This window comes from Elgaria multicarinata, chromosome 23 (genome assembly GCF_023053635.1).
Source record: "Elgaria multicarinata webbii isolate HBS135686 ecotype San Diego chromosome 23, rElgMul1.1.pri, whole genome shotgun sequence".
Taxonomy (NCBI): Eukaryota; Metazoa; Chordata; class Lepidosauria; order Squamata; family Anguidae; genus Elgaria; species Elgaria multicarinata.
In genome coordinates this window covers 12,523,736-12,545,896 of record NC_086193.1, presented here as the reverse complement: position 1 = coordinate 12,545,896, position 22,161 = coordinate 12,523,736, and the positions used below count along the sequence as shown (strand labels likewise).

General features: G+C 47.9%; 1 protein-coding gene across 1 annotated transcript; it reads right to left on the bottom strand.

The window, feature by feature from the left end:
• Positions 1–327: 327 nt before the first annotated feature.
• On the bottom strand, positions 328–20,570 carry PWWP3A (PWWP domain containing 3A, DNA repair factor). Its single transcript, XM_063146949.1, has 14 exons — positions 20,506–20,570; positions 17,329–17,407; positions 16,914–17,002; positions 13,359–13,429; positions 11,902–12,612; positions 9,494–9,616; positions 8,960–9,030; positions 6,623–6,699; positions 6,170–6,230; positions 5,902–5,977; positions 4,640–4,690; positions 3,591–4,012; positions 3,129–3,217; positions 328–1,139 (listed from the first exon to the last, which is right to left on the bottom strand). Exons 2-14 carry the CDS (start codon positions 17,383–17,385, stop codon positions 1,049–1,051), a joined length of 1,989 nt encoding a protein of 662 aa, XP_063003019.1. The 5' UTR covers positions 17,386–17,407; positions 20,506–20,570; the 3' UTR covers positions 328–1,048.
• Positions 20,571–22,161: the final 1,591 nt, after the last annotated feature.

Here is a 22,161-nt window from a genome sequence, read left to right as displayed (position 1 = left end):
TCAAAAAACCCCCGCACGCACCCCAAAGAAAACCTCAACCTATTTAGAGAATAAAATTCCTTTTCGTTCACAATACTTCAAGTTAATCATTAGCCAGAGAGAGAAGAAAAGTAGCGTCCAAGTTTTGCTTTCCCCCCCTCTACCTCCTCATTTTTTTTCCTTTTTGTGTCCTGTCTTTTAGATTGTAAGCAGGGAACTGTCCCCTTATTGATCTTTGAAGGGTGCTTTGAGAACCATTTTTGTTTCTTGCCTGAAGAGGAGGGGTTAAAAATGCCGCAAATAAATCAATAAATCATCAGAGAAAACACACACAGATTATTACAGGAATGGTTGTAGGATAGTTTATTTTCTTCCACGTTTTTAAAAAAATTCGACAGAGTAGCAAGCGAAGCAGTACGGAGTTTAATTCTTGCCTCATTTAATCAGATCTGCATCGAACAGATTTTAAAAATCATTTGGAATTAGAGGCCGATTTCATTTCTGGAGGGGGCGGGGAGTTGCCTTTATACCCCAGACTGCTGCATGGGCGATTTATAAACCGGACAAGCAATTACATCTAGGCAACAATATATGCAGATTAGTGTTTTCAAACATCAGGGTGAAATTAAGGTGCAGGAAACGGCCCCCAAAAGCTGGAGGCAATTTGAAGGAAGAGATGAGTTTGCTGCTGATGGTGGGTTGCACTTATTTTACTTTTCTTTCTGGTTCAATAGCTTTGGAGGCTGTTTTGAAAGCCTACCGGACCTGTTTAAGCTGAGTCAACAGCAGGGTGGGCGTATATACCACAGAAGCTAAAGCCTCACTTGGAACACCACCAGTTCTTTTAAAAATGGTTTGCCCAGCCTTCCGTAACTTATTTCATCACTTATTTAATTTTGGTCAACTCTCCGGAGCTAGGGTGATATGTGGCAGGCGGAAAAAGCGTCGCAGGAGCTGACATCCACCTACTGAAGCATATTTCATATATATGTATTTAAAAAATAGTTTCTCATATAGAAAATAATTGCTTTCCATCTTATTTAGGGACACACAGGTGAGCGCAAGGGGTTCACAGGCCGTCTTCCGTGGGCAGTTCCTGGCTCTGCCGTTGCTGCCTTCTCTTCTTTTCCAGAATAAGTTCTTCAAAGTTTTCTCTCTCCCTGAAGGATGAGAAATAAATTAAGCCTAAAGGGACGGGGAAGAGAGGCTCCGTGCCTCTTGGGGGGGGGGGGGGGGAACAAGAGTTAGCAGTTTCTGTTACTGTCAGCCGTAAATGTTAGATTTATTACATTTACACATTTCCTCCAAACCGCTCGAGGAAGCGTAATTTTATTGCTGCGTTCCCTTATTCCTTTTACGCGTTCCGTTTTGTCGTTCCGCCGCTTTTATTCCCGTTGCTGTCTTTCCCAATGTCGTGCCCTCCGGCGACGTGGGAGAGCAACCTCCATCGTCCCCAACCTGGCACGGTTAATCTAAATCATTGCGTTCCAAAGAATTCGCAGAGGAACTGCCTGTGTGAGGTGTGTGGCGTTAAGCAAGAAGTGTGTGTGTGTGCGTCTGCGTGTATAGGTGTGGGAGAGAGAATGAGGGAGGGAGTGCAAAGTATGAATGTCTGCACAGATGAATCTGTTGTCTCCTCCAACGGCTGGCGGGGGAAACTTTCACTTGCACTGGTTGAATCTGGGAGTTACGATCTCAACGTTGCTCAAAAAATCAACAAATTCTGCCTAGTGGGAAAATGGAGGCTCCCAACATCGAAGACCGGGGGGGGGGGGGTTACGATTTGCATGTATCGGGGGCCCAATGAAGGACCTTGCTGCCAGGGGAAAAGACACCCAGATATTGTGGCACTTGGCTGACAGCTGTCAAGCTGGACACTGTTTTATGCTGTCGTTTTTATGTTTTTGATGGTTTTAAATTTTGTATACTTTTTTTTTTAACGTTCACCGTTTTTAACTTTTGTAAACCGCCCAGAGAGCTTCGGCTATGGGTCGGTATATAAAATAAATAAATAAATAAATACTGGGTGGGTAGTAAGAGTGACAATCCCACATTTCGGGTTGGGGAAAGCGGATTTCTTGTAAGCCAGCCGGGAGACTTCCATGTCAGGGAGAGGCCTGTAGCAAGTAAATAAATAAGTCGCTAGTAAATAAACAGTACGCAAGAAATTTGCAAGGGAGGTTTGTTTAGGGCATTTACACTCCGCCCTTTCCTCTGAAATGCTGAAGACTGTAGTGCGGGTAATCCTAAAGCCATCCACACTAAAGTCTTCAAACTGGTTAAAACTGTTTTAGTTTCTTACAGAACTTTGGGGAAGGGGGGGGTAGAGGCTCCCCGCCCCCAAATTCTCATCACCTTCAAAACTGCAACTGTGGCTTCATCCGTCGGCCAGAGAAACAAGAGCTCCTGAAAGGCTGCAGCCTACGTCGGCCAAAGGCGGGCAGTGTCTGCATGGTGGGGGCTAGAAGCACCCCACCAGATTCTCATCAATTGCTTTTTGAGAGCAATTAAGGTGGGTGTCCACACGGGACAGGGCCTTCTCAGCAGTGGCCCTTCACTTCTGGAACAAACTCCCCCCGGGGGTCCACCACGCACTACCCTTGCAGGCTTTTAAGAAGGCCTTGAAAACGTTTTATTTTACCATGGCCTCATGATATGAGCCTATTGCTACGAGGGCTGTCCTTGCTTGTTCTATTGTCGGCTTCCTTGTTTTTTTTAATTTCTATTTATTGTGATCATTATTCTTATTGCTTTTAATCATTTAACTGTGTTTTTTTACGTAGTTGATTGCCGTAAGCCGCCTGGTGAGGACTTCTGCCCTGAAAGGTGGCCAAGGAAGGTTTTTAAATACATGAATAAAACATCACCTTCGAAACTACAACTCCCAGGATTCTTTTCGCGTGGGGTGGGGGAACCGTAGAAGAAAGCACCCTGGGTTTGCAGGTAAGACAAGACGGATTTGGTGTAACGCCGTTTCCTCTGCAGACCAGTCCTTGGTTCACACTCATGAGGACTGGAACCTTGTTTTCGTTTTAAGGAAAGGATCGCAGACCTCAGTATTCAGGTACAGAGAGCCTTCGTGAGCCTCTTTCATAACCGTCCCCCCACCCACCCAGCATTAAAGATGAGGTGTGACTTGAAGCAGGTACCTGTGCGTCACTCGAGGTCCCTCGATGTATTTCGCTTCTGCCTTCTTGTAGTCAATCTCATACACGGCCGAAATGGCATAGATGATCGCCTGGTGGGGAAAAACACAAGCACACGTTGCTGAGGGAATTTTTTTTAAAGAATACCAGTGGGGCTGGAAGGGAAGGGCTCTCGCTCACTGGCAGAGGCCCTGAGGGTCGCAAGATTCAATCCCCGGCTTCTCTAGGCAGCGCTGGAAAAGAACCCAGTCAGAAACCCCAGGAAGCTACGCCGGTCTGCGTAATCAAGACTGATTCGGTATCAGGCAGTTTTCCAACGGAATTCATAATCTTGAGGACTGGAGCCTTGCTTTATTTTAAAGAAAGGTTCTATTCTCGGCCGTCTCCAGGTAACCGTGAGGAGCAGGCGAATGTCTCATGGCGCGCCGCCTCAGAACTGTTTGGCAAGGCAGCGGCGGCGTTTACCTCGGGAAACAGGACTTCGAGGATGAATTTGAGGCCGTCGCCGTTGACGAGAGGCAACGCCTCCTGGTAAACCTTTTGCAGATAGTTGACCACCACGTCTTGCTGAGCGTCGTCCTCCAGGTAAGTCTCGATGCAGGTGACGTAGGGCCCGGCGTCCAGGAAGCCAGCCAGCCACCGCGACGGCTTCTTGCTCCGCAGGATGGAGTGGAGGTGGGCGTCCGCCCCTTTGGCCTTCACGATAAAGTCCACGATCCTCTCGTTGGCTCGGTCCCTGGCGGCCCGCATGCGGTCGGGAAGGACCTTCTTGGCCAACTTGGTGGGCGTGGCCTCCACGGGAGGCTCTTCCGGAGGGGGCGTCTCTGCCGCTTGGGGGAAGGCCAGCTGGGACGAGGGATGGAGGGCTTCTTTGCGGACCGGGCAGCCTTGGAAAAAAGGGAGACACGGTAGCTTATGCTGGCAGGAAGCCGCGTGGAAGAGAAAAGAAGGAAAAAGGACTGCAGACATCTACTGGATTCTTTTCAACGTCCCCAAATCTGGGAGAGGGGAGCCCAGAGATCCCCCTGAAGCAAGAGGCAGGGGACAAAAGAAATCTCAAAGGCCAGGGAGAACATCAGAAGAGCCCTGAGGCTGCATCAGAGCAGCGCTCGGTTCACACAGCTGTCAGCCAGGGACCCACAAGCAGGACATGGTACAGCAGCACCCTCGCACCCATGTTCCCCAGCGACTTGACGCAGGGAGCGAACAACAGAAAAAGTCATTTGCATAGCCCCGCCTCTGAAGCAAGTGGGAGGAGCAACCCATTCGTGAGGAACCTCCCCATGAAGGCAGCCAAATGGGATTCATTCATCGGCACCGTGTCCCAAACGAGAGGGGCAGGACAAGAGCAAAGAGAAATATATCTAATTCCGTACGTTCAAAACAAAATGAATAGGAGATGGTCACATTTCAGGCTCCCCCCCCCCCCCCACCACACAAGGCCCAAAATAGATTCCTGAATTCATTCGAGGCGCTCAAGCTGACCGGGCCTCTCCGTTTCGATGCGTACTCACTCATGTCATCGGCGCAGTACTCCAAGAAGGACCCAGCGAAAGAATGGCAACCTAGAGGGGAAAGAAAGGGTGGTCTGCTCAGTGCACCCCACCCCCGGTCACGTTTTAGCACGACCACCCGGGTCGGAAGCAAGAGGTCGGTTTTTGCAGGCGACCTGTCGCTTCCGAGTGGTTCATTGCATGGTTTTTTCCATGCGTTTCTCTGCCCCGCCAGGAAGAAAAACGTAGTAGTTTGGGAAGAAGAACAGAAAGGAGGAGAAACGAGGGAAGGGCGGGAGATTGAAGAGGGGGAATTCAGGAAGAGGAAAATGAAGGTGGGGAAAGTGAAAGAAAAAGCAAGAAAGGCAAGCAGAGGATAGGAGCAGCGCCTCCCATTCTGTCACCTGACATTTAAACTGCTCTGCTCTTCTTGGTAGAGCCCTCTCGGAGGAAAGTAACGCATTTCAGAAATGAACACAGCTCCACGAGGCTGCAGAGAGAGCCTTCCGCCCTCCGCTGCTCTACTAGTCCAGAAGAGAAATAGAAAGTCCTCTTCGTGCCCAGCTACGCCCCGGTCTGGACAGGGATAACCTGGCTTCCGTTGTCTATGCTCTGGTAAGCTCCAAGTTAGATTACTGCAATGGGCTCTACGTGGGGCTGCCTTTGAAGACAGTTCGGAAGCTGCAGCTTGTGCAAAATGCAGCGGCCGGATTGATAACCGGAACCAGAAGGTTCGACCACATAACACCTGCTCTGGTCCGCTTGCACTGGCTGCCTGTGTTTCCGAGCCCAATTCAAGGTGCTGGTTTTGACCTATAAAGCCCTACATGGCTTGGGTCCGCAATACCTGATGGAACGCCTCTCCCGACGTGAATATACCCATACCCTGCGCTCAACACCTAAGGTCCTCCTCCGAGTGCCTACTCCAAGGGAAGCTTGGAGGGCGGCAACAAGGGAGAGGGCCTTTTCAGTGGTGGCCCCCCAATTGTCTCCTCGATGAGGCCCGCCTGGCACCAACACTGTTATGTTTTCGGCGCCAGGTTAAAACCGCCTTCTTCTCTTAGGCATTTTGCAGCATACAATGAGTTTTAAACCGTCTTCGGCTGACGGTTTAACTAATTGTTTTTAGATATATGTTGCCTTTCTTTTGGTATTTGCATAGCCTGCTTTTAATGGTTTTTGGTTTCGGTACACCCACCCAGAGAGCTTCGGCTGCAGGGCGGTATAAAAACCGTAATAAATGAAAACGGAATGAATCAACAGAGAAAAGCACTGAAGCTTACCTACTCTAATTCTGTAGTCCGCGATCAGCCTAATGCACCAGTTGATTTCCTGGTTGTATTCCTCTCCGGCTTTGTCCTGGGGGGGGTGGGGAATTGAAAGGTGTGAATGGGTTAAGCCCCTGCACCCGGCCTCACCCTTCCGGAATGGAACAATATTTCCTTCTCAACTTGGGAGAGAAGTCGAAGCGGAGAGAAAAGCCCTCCCAGGATCGCAGCAGCAGCTTTTCCGTGCCGCCCTGCCAAGTGCCCGTCTTGCGGCTCGACTTACTATCAGCTTCTGTTTGTCTTCGCAGTCAAAGTGTTTCAGGTTTCTGAGGGGGACGGAGAAGCTGCATCAAGAGGGAAGAGAAGGGGGGACCCCCCCAAAAAACAGAATTATTAGCAAACCAGAGTGATTCTTCGTCAGCCCCCTCCGACTTCCAGAAATACGAATGCACGTAGCTTCGTGATGTTGAGCCCTTTTAATATGGGGCCCAAGCGTCCCTAACAGAATAATACATCCAATGGAGAACTCCCCTTCTTATGTCTCCGGTTTGGGGGGATGTGCAGTTTTTCAAAAGCACACCGGAGACTGGATCACGGTAGCTCAGCCGTCGGGCAGGGTGCGTCAGAAGTCATTTTAGTGACGCACACTCCTTAAAAATAAAAAAATAAAAAGGACGAGGGGGGTGGGGGGGAGAGAGAGGAGACCACAACGCCGAATTTGATCCAATCTATTTACCCTTTCGATTTGTCATCCACGCTTTTTTCTATGAGGACCACGTTGGCCTTCTTGTCTTTCTTTTTGACCCTTTTCACCTGTTGAAAGACAAAAGCCGGCAGCGAAAGCACTTGAGGGGAGGGGAAACCAGAACCCCTAAACCAGAGGCAGACAGGTGCCGGGCTTGTGGGGCACTACTTTGTTTTTTTACTAGACTGCCGCCCCACCCCCCACCCCCGAGATGCACAGCCAGATATGAGGCACATTAAAAGAATTCTGAGCTGAAGGATCGCTTTCGGGAAGCAGAAATTAACGAAGCGCCTTGGCCTTCCCACGTCTAGCTCACCCAAACTTCCTTCATTGAACCCTGGGGGTCCTTCACATGATGCTCACCCGGGTGTGTGTGTGTGTGTGTGTGATGTGCCCACAGGCACCTTTCTTGGTGGCCACCAGGCTCCCTGACCCTCTGGTTTTTAATTTAGTTTTTTAAGGTTTGTTTTAATGGGAAGGACGGCGTGGTGTCTTCCCACAGCATCTTTTATTTGGGTTTGAAAAAGCAACTTGGGTCTCAGAGCGAAGACTCCCCGCCCCTTTCTCTGCCTGGTACTCAGGTTCCTGGGCAGGTGGCTTTTAACGGACCCCAGAACTGTTGTTTTAAATGGATACTGTTGTTTTTATAGTGTTGATGTTTTTGATGGTTTTAAATTTTGTATACTTTTTCATGTTCACTGTTTTTAACTTTTGTAAACCGTAGTAACCTATGGCTGCGAGAGCTGGACCATAAGGAAGGCTGAGCGAAGGAAGATAGATGCTTTTCCTGTATAATATTGCCAGGATTCGATCATTTTTATCTGTCTCTTCTGCCAAGACGCTTGTTCATGCACTGGTTATTTCACGGTTGGACTACTGCAACCTTCTTCTCTCTGGCCTTCCTTCTTCTCACATCAGTCTGTTGGTTTCTGTTCAACACTCTGCCGCAAAGATCACCTTCTTGGCTCGCCGCTCTGACCATGTTACTCCGCTTCTGAAATCTCTTCATTGGCTTCCAATTCACTTCAGAATCCAATATAAACTTCTCCTGTTAACCTTCAAAGCTTTTCACTGTCTAGCTCCTTCCTGTCTTTCCTCTCTCATCTCACACTATTGCCCCGCTCGTGATCTTCGCTCCTCTGATGCCATGCTTCTCGCCTGCCCAAGGGACTCTACTTCCCTTGCTCGGCTCCGTCCATTTTCTTCTGCTGCCCCTTACGCCTGGAACGCTCTTCCAGAACATTTGAGAACTACAAGTTCAATCGCAGCTTTTAAAGCTCAACTAAAAACTTTTCTTTTTCCTAAAGCTTTTAAAACTTGATGTTGTGCAGACTTTATACTGTTAGTTTTACCCTACCCTGTGCCTGCTTACCCTACCCTGTGCCTGTTTGCATTCTCTTCCCCTCCTTATTGTTTTACTATGATTTTATTAGATTGTAAGCCTATGCGGCAGGGTCTTGCTGTTTACTGTTTTACTCTGTACAGCACCATGTACATTGATGGTACTATATAAATAATAATAATAATAATAATAATAATAATAATAATAATAATAATTTGAACTGTGGTGTTGGAGGAGAATTCTGAGAGTGCCTTGGACCGCAAGAAGATCAAACCAGTCCATACTCCAGGAAATAAAGCCAGACGGCTCACTTGAGGGAATGGTATTAAAGGAAAAACTGAAGTACTTTGGCCACATAATGAGAAGACAGGACACCCTGGAGAAGAGGCTGATGCTAGGGAAATTGGAAGGCAAAAGGAAGAGGGGCTGACCAAGGGCAAGATGGATGGAGGATATTCAGGAGGTGACAGACTTGACCTTGGGGGAGCTGGGGGTGGCGACGGCCGACAGAAAGCTCTGGCGTGGGCTGGTCCATGAAGTCACAAAGAGTCGGAAGCGACTGAACGAATAAACAACAAAACCACCCAGAGAGCGTCGGCTATGGGGCGGTATATAAATGCAATAAATCGAATCAAATCAAATCTTTTAGTCTCGATGGTTTGCCTTCTGTGAAATGGGTGTTTCGTTGACCGGCCACGTCCAACGTGGCAAGCATTCGATGAATGGGCAAGCCGCCCTCTCGCGACCCGTGACAACAGTGCTCATGACATTCTTTTACCATGCCAAAAGCGCCCACCTGCCGGAAGGAAAAAAAAAAAAAAAAGGTTGGGCCCTCCTGCTTGCTCAGCCGTCGAGTAAATGGCTTTGACGATATGCTTATAAATATTTACATCCGTAGCTTCTCCCCAGACTCCTTGAAGGGAGGCTGCTGTAGCACACACAAATCCAATAAATACGTTAAAAGTGGTTTCATCCAGAGCTCTTACCACAGCTGGCCAATACGGGTATCTTGCAAGTTTGCACCAAACCAGCATTCCTTGTTCGATTGAACAAGGTTCTACAGTAAAAGAGAAAGAGACAGAGATGAGAAAAAACAGAAGGCCTCAATCCCGTACATATTGGGAGTAAGACCCAAGGAACTCAGTGGGACCGGCCCCACAAGATACAGGGCCTTCTCAGTGGTGGCACCCAAGTTCTGTAAAACCCTTTCTTAAGAGCATAAGAACAGCCGTGCTGGATCAGACCAAGGGTCCACCTAATCCAGCACTCCGTTCACATAGCTGTCGACCAGGACACGGTGCAACAGCATTCTCCCGCCCATGTTCCCCAGCACCTGGTGTGTAAAGGCTTTCAGCTGAGATTCACCCACCACCCTCTTATATTATTCCTTCAGGCTGAGCGAAAACACGACCCGCTTCTAACAGGCTTTTAATGTTCCGTCCCGCTGCCCAGATGGGCAGTTTTTAATATTGCATTGCTGTTACTCTTGAATATGAGTATTAGATCGTAATGTGTCTCACCTTGATGCAAGAGGAAACTGGGGAGTTCTTCCTCCTCGTCCTCCTCTTCATCATCCCTAAAAGCTGGGCTTAGACGGAGCTCTCGCACAGGACTAACCCTTAGGTCAGAGGAAAACTCAAGCCCTGTTAACAAAGCAACGCCACACTTATTTCAGGCTTGAGCACAGACAGTATTAAAATATCTCACTTTTAGTTTAGTGCTGGGGGCATTCCAGCGCCCCCAGAGGCCTTCAAGAGGCAGCTGGTCAACCACCATCTGCCAGGGATGCTTTAGGGTGGATTCTTGCATTGAGCAGGGGGTTGGACTCTGCTATTCTATGATTCTATAAGCGAGCCACACCAGGGCATCAACGCAAGGCTGAAATGATCCAGTTTATCTCTTTAAACCAGATGTCCCCATCATCTTCTCCAGCTGTGCCAGTCACCAGCGTTGAGAGCAAGGCGATCTGTGGTAAATATCTGCAGGCATCATTTATTTATTTATGTATTTATTTATTACATTTCTATACCGCCCAATAGCCGGAGCTCTCTGGGCGGTTCACCCCTACAAGAGTTGCCTAAAGAGTCAAATTTAGCATACCGGCAAGCGAAATTTGACCCCTTTAACACCAGCAGAGCACTAAGAGGCAAATTTAGCTGGAGAGTTAAAACAAATTCAAGATGACCCATAAATTTGGAAGGTGGCGGTGGGTATATGAGGCTTGCGTAACACTTGTGTCTGGAGCTCCCAGTGTCCTGTTTTTCTTCTTTTAAAAAATTCTCCTCTTCCTCCTGCTGCGTATCTAGGGCCTCTTCTCCTCCACCGCCTGCTGCGTATCTAGGGCCTCTTCTCCTCCACCGCCTGCTGCGTATCTAGGGCCTCTTCTCCTCCACCGCCTCCTGCGTATCTAGGACCTCTTCTCCACCCCCTCCGTATCTAGGGCTTCTTCTTCTCCACCGCCTCCTGCGTATCTAGGACCTCTTCTCCTCTACCGCCTGCTGCGTATCTAGGGCCTCTTCTCCTCCACCGCCTCCTGCGTATCTAGGACCTCTTCTCCTCCACCGCCTCCTGCGTATCTAGGACCTCTTCTCCACCCCCTCCGTATCTAGGGCTTCTTCTTCTCCACCGCCTCCTGCGTATCTAGGGCCTCTTCTCCTCCACCGCCTGCTGCGTATCTAGGGCCTCTTCTCCTCCACCGCCTCCTGCGTATCTAGGACCTCTTCTCCACCCCCTCCGTATCTAGGGCTTCTTCTTCTCCACCGCCTCCTGCGTATCTAGGACCTCTTCTCCTCTACCGCCTGCTGCGTATCTAGGGCCTCTTCTCCTCCACCGCCTCCTGCGTATCTAGGACCTCTTCTCCACCCCCTCCGTATCTAGGGCTTCTTCTTCTCCACCGCCTCCTGCGTATCTAGGGCCTCTTCTCCTCCACCGCCTGCTGCGTATCTAGGGCCTCTTCTCCTCCACCGCCTGCTGCGTATCTAGGGCCTCTTCTCCTCCACCGCCTCCTGCGTATCTAGGACCTCTTCTCCACCCCCTCCGTATCTAGGGCTTCTTCTTCTCCACCGCCTCCTGCGTATCTAGGACCTCTTCTCCTCTACCGCCTCCTGCGTATCTAGGCCCTCTTCACCGCCTGCTGCGTATCTAGGGCCTCTTCTCCTCTACCGCCTCCTGCGTATCTAGGACCTCTTCACCGCCTGCTGCGTATCTAGGGCCTCTTCTCCTCCACCGCCTCCTGCGTATCTAGGACCTCTTCTCCACCCCCTCCGTATCTAGGGCTTCTTCTTCTCCACCGCCTCCTGCGTATCTAGGACCTCTTCTCCTCTACCGCCTCCTGCGTATCTAGGCCCTCTTCACCGCCTGCTGCGTATCTAGGGCCTCTTCTCCTCTACCGCCTCCTGCGTATCTAGGGCCTCTTCACCGCCTGCTGCGTATCTAGGGCCTCTTCTCCTCTACCGCCTCCTGCGTATCTAGGGCCTCTTCTCCTCCACCGCCTCCTGTGTATCTAGGGCCTCTTCTTCTCCACCCCCTGCTGCGTATCTAGGGCATCTTCTCCTCTACCGCCTCCTGCGTATCTAGGGCCTCTTCTCCTCCACCCCCTGCTGCGTATCTAGGGCTTCTTCTCCTTCTCCATTTGTAGGATTGGGGACGGGCACATTTTGCTTCCAAACCAAGAGGCACTGGACTTCCAAAGTTTCCTATTAATATATTCATCAGGTATCTCGGAATTTTTTATTAGGGCTGGGATGTCTGGATCTCTTACTGGCGTGTTTCGAAAGGCTGCTCGCCAAAAGAAAAGCTCTTTACCCAGTTGCTTATTATTGAAAACTGGCAGAACTCTAACCCGTTCCAGAGTGCTTCCAGTAATTCTCATGTGGCCCCTGATTCCACAGAACCCCCCTCCCCCATCTTCCACAAGCATCCATTCTACCTTCTTCATCTTCAAAACCTGGATGCCGGGACGGTTCTCCTTTATCCTCTCCCCCGTGTTCCGAAGGCGATGTACCAGCAGAGGGCCCCGAATTCAAATTCTCCGGACGACCACGGCCCCACCTTTTCCGTGAGGGAGATGAAGCAGTGCCGTTTAGCTTCCAACACCTCCCCGTGCGACACCGGCTGCCGTCAGAGACTTTGCCGTATTTCCTGGGCGGAGACTCCCCTGCCTCCGATTCAGTCGAAACACACTTGGCGGGAAGACATATCAAGTGGCTTCTCAGCCCAGGCCGCGTGTCCGACTTCGGCCCTGCTGGCGCGAGCTGGGCAAGGCGCCTGCGGGAAACGCGAAGTGGTGTACTCGTTTGAGCCAAACGTTTGGCAGCTGGCGAAGGGGAGCTGCTGCCCCCACCAGATTTGCCTTCAACTCGCTCGTCTTCGAGCCATGCAACCCGCGGGGGTGTGAGCGCACCCACGGAGCTCGCCTCGGTTTCCCTCTCACGTGGGTCTTCTGGAGAGGAAAGCTGCCGCTGCCGCGTAGCCACAAAGAAAGGCAACGTTCTCTCTTGTGTGTCCTTTTGGACACTTCTCCCCTTCGAAGGGGGTTCTCCTTTGGATGGTGCCCCTTGACCGAGAATATCCAGTGCATCCCGTAGAGCTCGCCGATAGGTCAACTCCTCCACAGGGTTCGGGTTTTTCTTGCTCTGATCTGTCAAGAAAAACAGAAAGCCGTGACCTGGCAGCAGCTGCAGAGGGAGGGAAAGCGCCAGGGAAACTCAGCCGAGAGAGACTGAAAGAACTGGGCAGGTTTAGCCTGGAGAAGAGACGACTGAGGGGAGACATGAGAGCACTCTTCAAATACTTCAAAGGTTGTCACACAGAGGAGGGCCAGGATCTCTTCTCGATCCTCCCAGAGTGCAGGACACGGAATAATGGGCTCAAGTGACAGGAAGCCAGATTCCAGCTGGACATCAGGAAAAACTTCCTGATTGTTAGAGCAGTCCGACAATGGAACCAGTGACCTAGGGAGGTGGTGGGCTCTCCCAAACTGGAGGCCTTCAAGAGGCAGCTGGACAGCCATCTGTCAGGGATGCTTTAAGGTGGATTCCTTCCTTGAGCAGGGGGTTGGACTTGATGACCTTAGATGCCCCTTCTAGCTCAACTATACTATGATTCTATGCCCGATGTCACAGGGCATGGACTAGAGGCACACGAGGAGGCGGCCACCTTGCTGAAGCTAAGCAGGTCAGGGACTACTTAGTGCTTGGAGGGGAGACCGCCTGGGAACCGCCTATAGCCGCTTTGAGTTCCACGATGGAAGAAAAGTGGAATATAAATGTAATAAATTAATAACATTTCCAAGTTGAGCAGCTCCTTACTACAACAGGTGGGCAAAGGCGTGTCCCCCTCAACAGCAACTACACAAACACGCACAAGACTTTAAACACATCGCACCTAACTTAGAGGCAATGTCCTCGATGCTCTCTTTCTTTAGGGCTTCCGTATCAGCACAGCGCACACTCGCCCTTTGAATAGAAAAAGGGGAGAAAGCAGTTTAAGGCAAAGTCTGGTTCTGCAATGACGGCTGGTAATCAAAACGGGTTGCTTCAGGTTGCTTCTGTTTAACAGCACGTACTTTTGCGGGGCGGGGCGGAGCGCAGGGAGACATTTTTGTGAACCGCTAATTTTTGTGAACCGCCCAGAGAGCTACGGCTATTGGGCAGTTATAGAAATGTAATAAATAAATAAATAAATTTTATGTATTTTTTTAAAGTGCTTTATTCTGCTCTTCAGCCAAAATGACTCATAGGGCGGCTTAGGTGCAATTGGTTAAAAAAAAAATTAAGAAAAGTAGTCCCGTCTCCCACAGGCTTACCTTTTAAAAAGACACAGCACACAAGGATAAAGCGTTGGGGAGGGAAGAGGAAAAAAATGAAGTAGTATTTGTATGGGGAAGAAAAGCAAACGTCTCACCTCCCTCTGTACAGCCTGCTGGAATAAGACCAACTGTCCCCAACCTAGTGCTGTTTTTGTTTGCAACGTCCATCATCCCCAGTTAAGGGGGAGTTGTAGTCCAAAACTGCTGGAGGGCACCGGGGAGGAGGAAGACCAAGTTAGACCTGGAATACATCTTGACCAAATGCTGTCAACAAAACCTCATACTTATTTATCCATTTATTATGTTTCTATACCCTCCATTAGCCAAAGCTCTCTTGGAAGTCAACAAGACCTGGGGCCCTCCAACTCTGTCGGACTACATCTCCCACCATAAATCCCAAACAGAATAAAACCAGAGCAAGACCCAAGAAGATCTAAAACGGCATAACCAGAAATTTTCTGTTTTAAATCGAAGCAGTAAAAAATCAAGGAAAATAAGCAGCTTTCCTTTGCTTTTATTATCTGCATCCATTTTCTCGTCAAGAAACGATATTGTTCTTTCAGACAAGTGGACCCGAGTCATAAAGGCACCTTCAGGTTTAAGACAACCTGGTATCAAAAAGACCGTAAGTTTGGGGGGGCAACATGTAAATTGCTCCCACCTGCACTTATTAATAAAGGGCTTATCTTAAACCAAAACTCCACACGAGAAACAAAATGGGTTTAAGAAAACTTATCGATAATGCAAAATAAGGATGGAGCTACCATAAAATAAACTTAAATAACTAATCTCTACTACTAAGTATAAAAGGTAGTTATTTATTTATTGTATTTATTTAAAACGTTACTTTGCCGCCTTTCAGGGCAGATGAAAGGCGGCTTACGACCATACAACTGTTGTAAACCGCCCAGAGAGCTTCGGCTGTGGGGCGGTATATAAATGTAATTAAATAAATAAATAAATAAATAAATACATAAAACATTACTTTGCTGCCTTTCAGGGCAGATGAAAGGCGGCTTACGACCATACATAAAACAGTATAAACATAAAAAGCAATAAAAGCATAAACAGTAAAATGTCAGTTAAAAACAATACAAGCTAACAATAAAAACTGCAAGCAGCAAAACAGTATTCATTTATGGGAAGGTCGTAGTAAAATAAACCCTTTTTAAAGCCTTCTTATAATAATATTTAACTGTATATTCAAAACATATGACATTATAACAGAACAAAAGTGTATCAGTCCACAAACATGGTGAAATTGCTAATCATAATAATCATAGGCTATACTAGTACATGTAATCTGCCCTCATGGAGTAGCACAGTGTATTATATTATTATTACTAGAAACATTTTTTGGGGTCTCATTTCGTACATTTTAAGATACAGTTAAATATTGTGAACCGCCCAGAGTAGGGTGACCCTATGAAAAGGAGGACAGGGCTCCTGTAACTTTAACAGTTGTATTGAAAAGGCAATTTCAGCAGGTGTCATTTGTATATATGGAGCTGCAGGCGCCCTGCCCTCTTGTAAATCTGGTCACTCTAGCATAGCTCCTGCAGCTTTAACTGTTGTGATGAAAAGGGAATTTCACCAGGTTCTGCATATATACAAATGACACCTGCTGAAATTCCCTTTTCTATGCAACTGGTAAAGATGCAGGAGCCCTGTCCTCCTTTTCATAGGGTCACCCTAGCCCAGAGAGCTTCGGCTTTTGGGCGGTATAAAAATGTAATAAATAAATAAATAACTACCTTTCATACTTTGTAGTATAAATTAATAATAATAAAAAAAAACCTAATGGTTAATTTATGGTAGCTCTATCCTTATTTTGCATTATCTATAAGCTCACTTAGACCAATAGCTCCCACCTGGACACGCACAGCCAGCAAGGCCAGAGACAAAGAGTGTTGAGAAACATGTTGGTGAGAATTAAAGAAAATTATTATAAAATTATATAGAGGTGGTATCTAACCCCAGTGAGATTAAATAAAATAAATAAGCTGTATTCAGCAAACTGTTGGAGAGGTTGTGGGAAAAAAGGAACGTATTTACATATGTGGTAGGAATGCGAATATGTACAAAAATTGTGGAAAATGGTGTTTAATGAGATAAAAGAAATTGTTGGAATGGAGATTGAAGAGACACCTAGTGTGGCATTACTATCATTATATGGAGATTTAAAGTGTAATAAAGAAATTAAAGAATTGATAACAAATTTGCTGAAAGCAGCGAGATTAATTATATCTAGGAACTGGAAAGTTCAAGGAGATTATCGTATTGAAGAATGGTATAAGGAAATCTGGGATATTGCCATTAATGATAAATTGACATGTAATATAAAAGTAAGAAGAGGCATAACAAATACGAATGAATTTGAGGGAATTTGGAAACAGTTCCTGGTATATGTGTTCTCTAAGGGAAGTGGAAAACCACCACCAGAAGAAGTAATGAGATTTTGGAAGCAGGAATAGATCCCAAAGGGTGAAGGGGAGCAATTGTATTGTTTGATTATGAATAATGATAAATTACAAATGTTAATAGTTGAGCAAATTTATGTAATATTTTGTGTTTTTTTTTTCTTTCGTGTTCTTTTTGAATTATAACCAAACCGCCCCCCAACCCACCCACCCCCAGCAAGGCCAGATCTACATCAAGCAAAATATTGCACTATGAAAGCAGTATGAAAGTGGTATAGAAGAGGCAGCAGCCACACGACGGCTTCATGGCGGGATTGAAGTGCACTGACAACTGTCGGGATCCACAATTATTTTTATTATTATTTATTTATATAGCACCGTCAATGTACATGGTGCTGCACAGATAACACAGTAAATAGCAAGACCCTGCCGCATAGGCTTACAATCACAAGACACAGACCGTATACCGCTTTTATAGTGCTATATCCGGGTTGGTGTGGCCCCTGCCTTTTATATTCCGCTACAGCCTGCTTGGTGTAGATCCAGCCCAAGTCCAGGAATACAGCGCAGGCTGCTCGTGTGCAAGCAAGCCAGTCTAGTTCAAAGGAGAAAGGGTTCAGGAGGATCTCTCTACCAGCCAAGGCTCACGCCTGCCGGTCAGAACGTCTCATCGAAAGGCAAGACCCAGCCACGCTTGCAACACTACTTAACTGTTTATTCAGGCCGAGGATTTCGACACGAACGGAAGCCGACCTTGGACCCAGCCGTCGTCCTCTAGAAGGGCAGCTTCTCGACAACACCTGAAGAGAGGAGGGGGAAATACATAAACATGTAGCTGCAGGTGCGCGCGCACAAGTTCAGCTTGAGAAAGAGAAGATGGCGTAGTGGTAGACACACATAAATCTTGAAAATAAATAAATATGAAAGAACAGGACCACCCCGCCGTTCAGCGACTTGCTTAGCAGTGTTATCCTAAGCGTATGCTTTAAGGCATGTGAGGAATTTCATAATCTCTTGCTCCCCTGCACAGACATCTCTGACCTCCCCTACCTCAAACTGGAATCCCACCACCACTTCCACAAATCAGTGTCCCCATGAGAAAATAGGGAGCAGTCACATTAATTACCTTTGCTGGCCACAACCGTTTTTTCCACTTGCAGAGGATATATTCTGCCTCAGTCATCCTGGCCGTTCATGGAGTCCCCCTAGAACAACAGAATCACCACCATTTCTTTCTTTCATTAATTTCATTCCAATAGCCGAAGCTCTCTGGGCGGCTTACAACAGTTCATAAGAAAATCCAGCATAAAAATACAAATATTCAGAATTTAAAACAGTTTAGATAACTAAAAACACTTTCAATAGAATACTAGGCTTGTTTAGATGGCTGGCATAAGTGCCCCATTGTATGCCATTAAAAAATAATGCGAATAGACACATTTTTATTTCATTTTCACCCTGCCAAAGGAGTTCAGAGAGACATATTGGCTCCATTCAGGAGACACCTTAAAGCATGGCTTTAACCACGGTGGTTAAGCCAGAACGCTGTGGTTTAAGGTGTCTTCTGAACACAGCCTAGCTTTCTGGCTTAATCACCGTGGTTAAGCCAGAAAGCCAGGCCGTGTTCAGAAGACACCTTAAAACGTGGCTTTAACTACGGTGAATAAAGCAAAAAGCCTTATTCGCCATGGTTAAAGGTGTCTTCTGAACACGGCCTGGCTTTCTGGCTTAACCGCCATGGTTAAAGTCATGGTTTAAGGTGTCTTCTGCCACTGTTTTTATTAATTTGTTTATTATTTATACAGCACCGGAAAAGAGCATAGAAGGGGATTCTCCCTTTCTTCCCTACAAAAACACTACAAGGGAGTTTATTTATTCACTGCATTTTGATCCTGCTTTTGTGACAAAACAGCTCAAGTAAACAATTAAGGAGATTCAGGCCCTTGATCAGGCTTATGGAAAAAATGTCAAGAACCACAACGGAAGGGGAGCAGAGAGAAAAGGAAGAAGAGGGTGAGGATGGCCTGAAAGTGAAACTGGCCCAAAGTCACTCTCAGTAAGTTTCACATCCGAGGAAGGGGTTGAACCCAGGACTTTGGAGCAAGGAGATCTGGATCCCTGGGTCTGGTTTCTCTAAAAAATATATATAGTGAGGTTTCTTTTCTAACATTATAATCATAGAATCATAGAATAGCAGAGTTGGAAGGGGCCTAGAAGGCCATCCAGTCCAACCCCCTGCTCCATGCAGGAATCCACCCTAAAGCATCCCTGACAGATGGTTGTCCAGCTGCCTCTTGAAGGCCTCTAGTGTGAGAGAGCCCACAACCTCCCTAGGTCACTGGTTCCATTGTCGTACTGCTCTAACAGTCAGGAAGTTTTTCCTGATGTCCAGCTGGAACCTGGCTTCCTATAATTAAGCCCATTATTCCATGACCTGCACTCTGGGAGGATCGAGAAGAGATCCTGGCCCTCCTCTGTGTGACAACCTTTTAAGTATTTGAAGAGTGCTCTCATCATCATCATCATCATCATCATTATTTATTGCATTTATATCCTGCCCTTTTTTCCCCTCAAAGGAAACCAAGATGGCGTACATAATCCTTCTCTCCATTTTATCCTCACAACAACAACCCTGTGAGGTAGGTTGGGCTGAAAGTCTGTGACTGGCCCAAAGTCACCCATTTGGTTTATTTTATTTATTTATTTATTACATTTTTATACTGCTCAATAGCCGAAGCTCTCTGGGCGGTTCAAAGCGGGGACTGGAACCTGGATCTCCCGACTCCCAGGCAAGTCTCTAACCACTACACCGCACTGTCTCTCAAAGTCCACAGTTGTCAAAGTTTAGGAGCCTATCAGAGAAAAGGAGTTGGGAGAGTTTGAACCCAGGACTTTGGAGCAAGCCCTGGGTCTGGCTTCTCTAAAAACCTAGTGAGGTTTCTTTTCTCCCATTATAAACAAGAACCCTCGTACAATTAGGATCATGGCCTACGCAGGTGAGCTATCTTGGTTTCGATCCTCTGGACGGTCTTCTCAAGAGCCTTCCTTCCTTCTTTGTAGGGATTTATATCTGCCCTCCTTCCGAATAAAACGTTTCCAGCTTGCGGGCAAAGATTAAAAATACAAAATAGCAGCAATAAAAGCCGAGGAGTCGGCGAAAGCGGAATAAACCAGGTTGGGGGGCACGTGCCTCCATTTTATCCCCATAGAAAAATATGGGGTTCATTTCTAACTTTGGGAGGGGGGTCTTCTTTGCCCCCTCCTCAACATGAATTTAAATTTGCAGGAAATAAAGCATGCAATTGCTCCTTGGGGAGGAGAAAGGGATTATTTGGGGCAGGGAGGGGGGGAATCCCTCCCCAAAAGGAAAATAAGCTACCTTGCACTCCCCCCACCCCATAAAAATGGGAAGGAAGTTGGACCTTTTAGTTATTTGGGGTTGGATTTAGAGGGGGGGGGAAAGAAAACTGAATTCCTTCACTGAAAATAGGGGGTCAAGCCAACCCCCACCCCCTAAATCAATGGGAGGAGAACTTATTCCATATGGGGGGGGATCTATGGGGACAAGGCAGGGGGGCAAAGAGGACCCCTCCCTAATTTCTCCCCCCCAAACAGGAAATAAAGCCTTTTTTTCACCTTCTCAAGGTTAGAAATTGAGCCACATATGGGATATATTTATTTATTTATTTATTTATGGGGGGGTTAGGGGGTCAAAAAGCCCCTCCAAAAAGGGGGGGCTCAAGACCCCTCCCCACAAAGAGAATAGAGGGCCACAGCCATCGTATTTGAACACCCCCCTCCCCAAATTAGGCAAGGGGGCTGTTAATAAGCTGCTCTCTCTCTCTCTCCAAATGGGGGTCTGAGGGAGCTCCAGCCCCCCCCCCACAAAAGGGGGGCTTAAGGAATCTAACCCCCCTCCCCAAATAAAGGAGGGAAGGAAACTGGGCAGGTTATTGGGAGGGGGGGAGAGAGTAAGGGGGAGGCTCCCCCCCACACAAACAGGGGTCTCCCCCTCCCCTTAAAAGGGGGGCTCAGCCTCAGCCCCCTCCCCAAATTAGATAGGGGGCGCTGAGAGGCCCCTAATTCCTCCATGCAAGGGTGTGGGGGGGAGGCTGCCACCTGCAGGCCCTCTCTTATGGGGTGGGTGGGGTAGGCCTGAGGAAGGGGCTCCCTTAGCCTAGGCTTATTATGGGATAGAGGACTTATTTCCCCCCCTCTCAAGAAAAACGGGAAGAAATCCCCCCACCTCCAATCCCCACCTGGGGGGGCGTTTAAAGCTGCCCCCACTTTTTTAAAAAATTACCTCAGCCAGCGCTCAAGTTGGGGAAGGCGAGACTCGAACCCGCCACACCCGAAAATGGCTTTGGGCCCATCCTCCTTCCCCGAAGCTCCGCCCCCCTTGGGGGTCGTTATGGCGGATGACAAGCGTCGCCCCGCCCCTTCTTCCTGCATCGTTGCTGCAGAGGCCGCGCCCCCTCCCTCGTGGGGACACGCCCCTCCGAGCCTCGTTCTGGCTCTGCCGCTGATCTTGCCGACGACGCCCCCTTCCGCCTCGGTTCAGGCTCCACCCACTCGCGTAGAGAAGGGCCAATCGTCTTCCCTTCCTTCCCTTCCTGCCCCAAGAAGCCCCGCGAAACGAGGACCAATCAGAGCGCTGCGGGGGGTGGGTGGAGCTAGTAGTGGTCATGGAGGCAGCGGCTTGTATAGGGCCCAAATATCTCTCTGTTCGTCTAAACGGCGAAGGAGGCAACCCAATCAGAATGAAGGATTTCCCCCCTCCCTTGCCTCCTGCCAATCAGAAAGAAGAACGAAGCGTCGCTCGCGCTCAGGCCGTGCGCGAGACCTTTTCAACGGCCGCTCCGCGCGCTTCGAAGGGGGCGGGGAGAGAGCAGCCAATCAGAAACGCCGGACTGCTATTCCGTGCTCCCTGAATGGACAACGAATCCGTCACACTTTCTCGCCTCCCTCCACAACGCGTCATTGTTGTTTTTCCCTCTTTCCCGCGTTTTTCCTCCCTGAGGAAATTTTTATACTCTTTCTCCCTCACAATGCGCTGAAGCAGCAGCAGAAACTACTATTATGTTCTACACACAAACAAATCGGAATAATAATAATATATCCCATGCTCTACTGTAACTAAACCCAAGCCAGAGTTATCTAAGCCACAGATTGAAAATGTAACGTGAGAATCAGTTCCACATAGACATGTGTTTCCCCAACACCTGATAGCTGCGGCACACCTATTTTCTGTATCAAAGTTGGCAGCCTTCAGTGTTCAAGAGAGCTTGAAAGCTCTCTTGTGTCCCTGCATGAATCGCTGTTCTGACTTGGAAAGAGTCAACATGCAGAGGTGCGACAGGCAGCCTCCTTACTATTACTTATGGATACAGACACCTGCGCATATATGCTGCTTCCCATTGCTGTATACATCTAAGAAGTGAAATCTCTCTTAATTACCTCAGGGGCGGTGGATCCAATGATCCAAATCACACTTGAAAATGGAAATGTGCCGGAATTACACATAGCCCAGGGGAAGTGGATCTGAAACAGGTCCCAGAACACCTCAGTGGTCCTGATGTGTGTAAAAGGGAATTTCATTCTGTGAGATGAGTCTGTGCTCCCGGTGAAAGGTTAAGAACTGCTCCCAGCATTCCTTCATGGCGGATTCTAGGTGCCTCTTAGACAAAGGAAAAAACTTTCAACCAATCAGTGTCGAATGTAAGCTGTGATGTATGAATTGTGTGCACCTTACCTTGTATTGGCAATGCAACCTCGTTTGTTAACAGAGCACGGACCAGTAAAGTCCATTAGAGATAAGAGCACTGACCAATTATGTTACGAACAAGTGATGTAACCGGAGCCTATATATTCCAGAGGATCCCTTTGTTCGGGGAGCTCTTTATTTATTTATTTATTTATTTAAGGATTCTTATGCGGCCATTCAGCCAAAAAAGGCTCT